Raw genomic sequence first — 7,939 nt, 5'->3', positions numbered from 1 at the left:
AGGCCACCCTGGCTGCAGCACGGACAGTGTGTCAGAGCGGGTGGGACTCAGGCAGGAGGCCCGGTGGGTGGCAATGGCAGAGGGAACCTGCCACACCACAGTCCCCAAACCCCCACCCCTGACACCCGCCACTTCGGCCCCAACACCATCCCCCAGGTGCCTCCTGGCCTTGGCTTTTCCTCCGATCTCAATCCATCCTTGGAAGAGACAGCTGCCAACTTGGTCGGGAAGGTTTCGAAGGTCCAGGAGCAAGGTGGAGGGTGGGGCTAGGTTGAGACCCTCCCAGGCTGGTGCAGGGGGTTAGATACTGAGGGATGTCTTGCAGCGCTCAAGATGCTGAGGAACGGGGCAGGGGGCGAGGGACGGCCGGGCGGACTCCTCCTAGCACGTAGGGGTCTGGCCTCTGCAGTGGGGCCGCCAGTAGTGACGCAGGTGTCTCTTGTAAGTCTCCAGGTTCCGCTTCAGGCAGAAGGCAACCTCCTTGTCGCAGGCACACAGCTGCTGCTCACACCAGCTGCCCTTGTCAGCTGTGGGGTGAAGAAGACGGGAGCTCAGTGTCTGTCCCTTCCCGAGGCAGAGGCGGGCGTGGGTCTAGGGTCCCTGTGGGGAGTTTCTGGAGGCCGCGCAGGGGTCGCTCAGCTTTAGAGTCCCATTCCCAGCCGCTTCCTAGGGGTGTGACCTTGGGCACAAACCGTGACCTCCCTGAGCTCTGTCACTCCATTAGTTACTCATTCATCCCTTTCATAAGCGATTGAGCGCCCATCCCGTGGCAGGGCCCTGGAGGGACAGGACTGACCAGAATGGACACAAGGGGTTCACACTCCTGGGGGAGGGGGAGGGCAGCAGGTATTAGAGGACCACAGAAAGGAATAATACACACTGTTCCTCTCGGAAGTAAGAAATGCTGCAGGGGCTCCAAGATGGCAAAGTAGGGGGATCGGACTCAGTGTCAGGAGTCATTTGAGCTGAGACCGGAAGGGTCTGCTCCCCTGTGGAAAGCCAGGGTGGAAGGTGGCGGAGGGTGGGGGGGTGGGGCGTGTCCCAGGCCGATGGAACTGAACCCGCTGAGACAGAGGCCAAAGGGACCTTGGCGCACCAGTGTCATTATCTGTGCGTGGGGGTGAGGGTAGGAGCTGCCTTGGGGCTGCTGGGAGTATTAGAGAAGGCAGAGCACTCAGGACACAGTAGGTGCTCAATAAATGTTGGCTATGATTGTTGTTATTATTAAGACTTTAATGAGCGGGGACTCTGGTGTGATGAGCCCACGTGATTCCCAGCTCAGAGCGGCCGCCTCCCTCCAGGCGCGGACCCAGGGGTGGGGGTGGGGGGACCTGAGGCCTAGCCCAGGCTCTGTCACCTGCAGCAGGGTGACCCTGGGCCAGCACCTCTTCGCTCTGGTCTCACTTTCCTTGTGTGTAAAATGGAGATCATCAGGGTGGCGCAGCTCCTGGCCGGGTTGCTCCGTTAACTCGCGATAACAACGTCAGTTGTAACAATGACATCAGGAGTCCGCGTGATTTATCACGCACGCGCTGGGCAGCAGGCATGTGCGAGACTCATTCTCGCACAGACTCATTCTGTCTGCTCTCATTTTAGTTCTTGAGTTAAGTTTAGGGGGTAGCACACTGTTATCCGGAGTTTACAGAGGCGAATACTGACGTTCAGAGAGGTCACGCAATGTGTTCAAGGTCACACAGCTGGTTGATAGCGGCTCTGGGATCCCAGCTGAGACCTGCCAGCCTTCCAAATCCTAAAGGGGTCAAAGCCCTCATTGGACCTCTCCATACTCCCACCCCCGTTCCCCCACAGCCCAGCTACTATCACTGGACACATGAGAAAAACAGAGAGGGCGAGCAGCTTGTGCCTTGTCACACAGCACACGAAGGCAGTTAAGTGCCAGAACTCCCTTCCTCAGCCTCTGACTCCAGCCCCGAGGCCCCGGGCACTCACAGCACTGGATGTCCCCCTGGGAAAAGGTGTAGTCATAGTTGTCTGTGTGGATACGGCATCGGTGCTGCCTCAGGTGAGCATAGCAACAGTCATGGTTCTGACAGCACCTGGAGGGAGAGGACAGGGAACGGGACAGGCAGGGAACACAGCTGCCCCAAGAGTAGAAACCGAGTGCCCACCCGGGAAGAGTCAAGGCCTGCGGGGCTCCAGTCTTTATGACCACACAAGCTGACACTTAGTGGGTGCTTTCTAGGCACCAGGCATTTGTTTTATCCATGAATATTCTCTTAATCTCCGCCACCACCCTACGACAGAGGCACTGGTACAATGCCCATTTCACAGATGAGGAATCAGACTCAGGGAGGTCAAGCCACATGCCCAAGGTCACACAGCCTGTAAGTGGTGGGTCAGGGAAGTGACCCCCGGCCTGGATGGCTCTGGTCTCTCCTAGTTGATTCCTGGGGTTGTAGTGAAGCTTGAAGGAGATAATGGCAAAAAGAGGTAGGCATTAAAAAAAAACAAATAAACCAAACCAGCAGGGAGCGTGTGTGGGTGTTATCACTAGATCAGGGCTTGGAAGTGCAAGGGGGCCCTTCAGAGACTCTGCAGAACCAGCTAGACGGCAAGGTCCAGGAAGACTGGAGCCGTACCCGGCCTCAGCAGGGCTCCCAGCGCACGGCATAAAACGAAGTCGAGGAATGAATGTGTGAGGGAGCAGGAAAGGGGAGAGTCCCGGGGTGGGGGCAGGACAGGATTGCCACCCACAGTCCTGTCTGGGAAGGGATTACCAGTCCGAGGCATCTTTGGGTTGGCCTTTGCCACCAGGTCCGCAGTGGCAGCCATAGGGCCAATAGGAGAAGATGGGTGTTTTTCTGGTCACTTGTTTGATCATCTTGTTCAGGTTCAAGATCCCGCCCTGGGTTGGAATCACACCTGCCAAAGAGCCCGGTAACAAGGAGAGGATATGAACGTCAGAGGAGGCCGGTGGGACACACGCCTGGCCCTTCTGCCCTGCTGGACCGAACCAGTGACGTTGGATGAGAAAATGACAGAGGCGTCCGGGCGGCTCAGTCGGTTAAGCAGTCGACTTCGGCTCAGGTCATGATCTCGCGGTCCGTGAGTTCGAGCACCGCTTTGGGCTCTGTGCTGACGGCTCAGAGCCTGGAGCCTGTTTCGGATTCTGTGTCTCCCTCTCTCTGACCCTCCCCTGTTCATGCTCTGTCTCTTCCTGTCTCAAAAATAAATGAAACTTTAAAAAAAAATAAAGAAAATAAGAAAAAGAAAAAAGAAAATGACAACAACCACTAGGTTTATTAAAAATATGGTGATGGTGGGGTGCCTGGGTGGCTCAGTTGGTTTAGCGTCCGAATCTTGGTTTCGGCTCAGGTCATGATCTCGCAGTTTGTGGGTTTGAGCCCCGAGTTGGGCTCTGCGCTGACAGTGCAAAGCCTGCTTGGGATTCTCTCTTCCCCTCTCTCTGCCCCTCCCCTGCTCGTGCTCTCTCTCTCTCTCTCAAAATAAACAAACTTAAAAAATATATATATATATACATATATATATATAATATAATGATAACGAGGGCTTATTATGGGTCTTTTCATGTAGTAATTTATTGACTCTGTTCAACCCATGAGATAAATACTGGTTTTTTTTCAATAAATAAACTATTTTGGTATATTCTAGATGCACAGAAAAGTTGCAAAGAGCTACAGAGCATTCTTATACACGCCTCACCCAGCACCCAGTTTCCTCTGATGTTATTATCAGCTTACATAATAATGGTAGATTTACAGGAACTGAGAAACTGGCATTGGTACAATGAGAACTACCTTTAATGCCCATTTTACAGATGAGCAGATTGAGGCTTAGTACCTTGCCCAGGTCATAGTGGCCGGTACATGGAGGAGCCAGCACTGAATCCCAGGGCAGTTTGGTTCCAGTCACTGCCTCTGCCCTGAGTTCCCCATTCTGTAACAGGAAGACACCCTCCTCTCCGCACCTGCCCCTGCCCCGCACGTCCCTTCCAGAAAGCCGCACACTAATGCCCTCTCAAGGCTCACCTGGGGAGGCAGTATGATTTAGAAATCAATGATTTTCACGGATATTTTTCATTTTAGTTCTAATTGCTGCTGGTTAGAATTGACCGCAAGGGGATTTTATTTTACTGGGGGAGAATGCATTATGTTGAGACAGGAGGAATAAAATACATTAAGTCGAAGGATTCAGGGGAGAGCCTGGGGGGTGGGGAACAGACGAGCTAAGGAGACTGAGGTATACATGTGTGCAACCTCGAGAGACGATTCAAGAAGACAGATGGGGCCGAGTCTCAGGGGGACCGGGCCCAGTGCACCCCTTCGAATGACCTCGTCGTGGACCTCCCCTCCATTCCCTGCTAAATGGTGTTATAATGAAAGCTATGCATGCAAATGAAGTAAATAGTAAAGTGGGGGGCACACCCCAAGTTGGGGGAGGTAGAGGTGGGAAGAGGGGGTTTGGGAGGGGCTGGTGCAGTGGGCCAAGGGCAAGATCCCAAACCAGCTGCCTTGGGTTGCAGCCAAAGTGACTGGTGGGTATCTGGTCCATGCAGGCCTGCTGTGTCCCCAGCGTATCCCTCAATGAGCAGGAATCCACGTTGCCACTCCTGTCTGACACGGTGGCTCTGGCTGTACAAATGTTTAAGAGAAACCTTGTTAAGCTTTGGCGGAGCCAATGACTGATCCCAGGCCCGCTGGAGTCCCGGATGCCGTGCTAAGGAACCTGGAGGCAAACCGTTGCAAGGTGAGTGACCACCCACCTTGTGGGCCAGCAGGGACCTGGCTTCAGAATCTTGCCTTTCTGGTGTCCCTTGTCCCTCTTTCTGCCCTAAGCCTGGCCCTTTCCACGTCAGCTTAGGAATACACAAATAAACTCATGCCGGAATGGTGCATTTCTCCCATGCCGGGTCAGGAGTACATTTAGCTTTGATTCAGAAAGCTTTTGGATGGTAGTCTCATTGCTTCTGTAAGTGAGGCGGGCCCAGCCCGGAGACATGGCGGGACCCAATTTGCGGTTACGAGATCTTTGGCGAACTGGCTTAGCTTGTCAGGAATTCCTGTCCTGGTAGCTCTTTCTATTCTTAGCTGCCACCAAGAGGGCTGGACCCTTTTCCCCCAGGAGTGAGCATGGCTAACGCCTCATCATGCACTCTCTGCGTGTTAAGCTGTTGCTTGCTGTTACTTACACCTGCTAAACATTTTGGATACATTTTCTCATTAGAGACCCAACAACCTTGTAAAGAGGGTGCCATTATGTCCATTTTGCAGGTGAGGACATAGAGAGGTAAGGCGACTTGGCCAAGGTCAGACTGCCAGGAGACAGTGGGCCAACAGTTGAATGCAGGTTCATCTGTACATTTTGCCTCTACAGTGCATTGTTTCTTTATGTCGGAGAGATGAGTTTCTGTAGCTTGATTGCAATTTTCCTAACGGTTTTCGCTGTAACCCTGGAGATGTGTTCCTCTAAAAACTTTAGGAGTCCCAGGATAACAGAAATCCACATTTTAAAGCACAAATCCTCTCCAACGCTACATACGTTGAGATGGTTCGAGAAACAAATACACCCAATTTGCTGGCAGCCACATTTTTACATTTGCTCTGCTGAAGATCGAATGGAAACCTCCCCCCATCTGCCACCACAGTCAACAGAGCCCTCTTCCCAGGTTCACGGGAGACGATGAACTTGAAAGACAGGCACAGAGTGCTGTGCGTAAGCGAAACATTGCTATTATCTGGTCAAAGGGACAGAGGGGAGCAGGGTGGCCTGGGGAGATCCCTTTCTGTAATTTGTGTCCAAAGGGCCCCAGGTGTCTGCTCAGCTGGCCCCAGTGTCTGAGTCTCCAGCTGCTCGTCCTCACAGCAGACCAGAGGCACACTGCACAGCGTGATAGCCCAGAGCTCCCTGGCGGAAGCCAGCATTCTAGGGGACCAGCTGCTGCTGCTGGCTCCTGGCAGGGATGGAAGGGTTGGGGACTGTGGGGGGGGGGACCAGGGCAGTGGCGATCAGAGCAGAGGACCAGTCTAGGAAAGAGATATCACCTAGTCATACCCCACCTTCCCTTCCCAGCTGTGGGTCCTGCCCCACTCACCAGCAAACACCAGCAGCGTGCACAGCAGGGCAAGTTTCATGGTCCTCGAACACAGCCCTGGAAGCGGCTACTGGAAGTCCCCTTCCACGCAGACAGCCTCTTAAATCAGGGTACCTGCCCCCCCCCCCAGCCGAGCCCACCCCCGGCCCTCCCAGCTCTGGCTCTGGTGTATTCTCTTTCTGTTTCCTCTTTCTGGCCATGGGGAATGTTATTTTTATTTTTAAGATCTGTTTTTTTTTTTTTAAACATTTGGATTGCAAAAGGAACACATTCAGTGTAGGAGGTTTGAAAATCAAAGACAATAAAAAATTTTTAAATCATTTATGAATCCATTAAGCACCATTCACTTTTTTGGATTGAAATACATTTGACGTAAATCATCGTGTAAATTGAAGGTGTGCAACATGTTGAGTTGATACACTTATATATTATACTATGACTGCCAGTGTGGCCATAATTAGTACCTCTATCGAGCACATCAACACAACTGTGATTTCTTTTTAGTGGCTGGAATGAAGGTCTAATGTCTTAGCAAGTTTGATACTTACAATGCAATATTGTTGTCTGTATTCGCTAGGCTGTGCATTAAATCCCCAGGACCTGTAAACAATATCTGTCCTATTTCCACTCTTCTCTGTCCCCTGGTGACCACCATTTTACTGTTTTTACGAGTTTGGCTTTTTTAAACTCCCCATATAAGTGAGATTATACAGTATTTGTCTTTGACTTCTCTCACTTAGCATAATGTCCATCTGTGTTGTCACAAATGGAGGCATGTCCTGTTCGTGGCTAAATAATATTCCATTTTAACATATACGCCACATCTTCCTTATCTATTCATCCACAGAGAGGGACTTGGGTTGTTTCCACCCTTAACATTCTGGCGTATACTCTTCTGGTTCTATTGCTGTATGCACTTTTCCACACTTTTCACTGACCAAATTAGAAAAATGTTACAAGTAATACTTTGTAGTCTGTCTTTTCACTTACCCCTATAACTTGAACATATTTCTATGTCATTAAGTATTTTTCTGCAGTAACAGTTTGCAAGGCGACCTCGCATTCTTTTATACATCTATGCTGCTTACTTAACGAGTCCCCTTTTGATGGGCATATAGGTTGCTTCCAATCAATTTTTTATTATTCTAGTCCATACAGTAGTGGTACAGTGAAAGAAATCCTTGAGGCTAAATCTCAGTTTGTGTTCAGAATCCTTTCTGTACGACCTATTCCTTAAGTGGACTCTAGAGCCAAAGCACACGCACGATTTGAAGACAACTGATGTGTGTTGACAACTCACTGTGCACGTCTGCCCCCGTTGGCGTATGAGAATCCTACTGAGGCAGATGGAGTGGACCCAGCCTTAGTAGGGTGGAGGTTTTGGTGACAGGACACACAGGCATTATAGAGACGGTCTCCCACAAACGCTCCACTGGTAACCTTTCAAGACTTAAGGGAGGGTCCAATGGTGGCAAAAATTGGTCTTCTCCCATGCCCGTTGGGTGACTGTCCGAGGACACAGAGCACAGATGGACTTCTTTGCTACCAGTTCACCCAAAAAAGTGTGCCAGCAAGAGTCACTGCTGAGAGTTCTTTCTCTCAACTCTACTTTTTCCTTTGTTCCTTGACTCAGTCACCAACTGACCACCTCGTCTGGGAGAAAACAATCTGCACACAAAATAATTAGCCAGCAAGCAAGCTATGTACGTCTCTGGCATATTCGTTGACATGCCTCCCTCGTGCGTGTTGTAATGGTCGTTCCCTTACGCTCTTCCCAATGTGGGATCTCACTGTACAGGCTTCCAGATCTGGGCTCCTGATGGGGCATGTGGGTACCTCCCTGAGCCCCAGCTTCCCCTGATCTGG

General features: G+C 51.2%; 1 protein-coding gene across 1 annotated transcript; it reads right to left on the bottom strand.

The window, feature by feature from the left end:
• Positions 1–381: 381 nt before the first annotated feature.
• LOC124514600 (group IID secretory phospholipase A2-like) lies at positions 382–6,113 on the bottom strand. Its single transcript, XM_047082681.1, has 4 exons — positions 6,074–6,113; positions 2,739–2,883; positions 1,951–2,057; positions 382–527 (listed from the first exon to the last, which is right to left on the bottom strand). Exons 1-4 carry the CDS (start codon positions 6,111–6,113, stop codon positions 382–384), a joined length of 438 nt encoding a protein of 145 aa, XP_046938637.1.
• Positions 6,114–7,939: the final 1,826 nt, after the last annotated feature.

Source organism: Lynx rufus, unplaced genomic scaffold, assembly GCF_022079265.1.
Source record: "Lynx rufus isolate CCGP_SWC_20201006 ecotype Redwood Valley unplaced genomic scaffold, mLynRuf1.p SCAF_2, whole genome shotgun sequence".
NCBI lineage: Eukaryota > Metazoa > Chordata > Mammalia > Carnivora > Felidae > Lynx > Lynx rufus.
The sequence above is the reverse complement of the archived record's forward strand: the minus strand, read 5'-3'. Positions and strand labels throughout refer to the sequence as shown.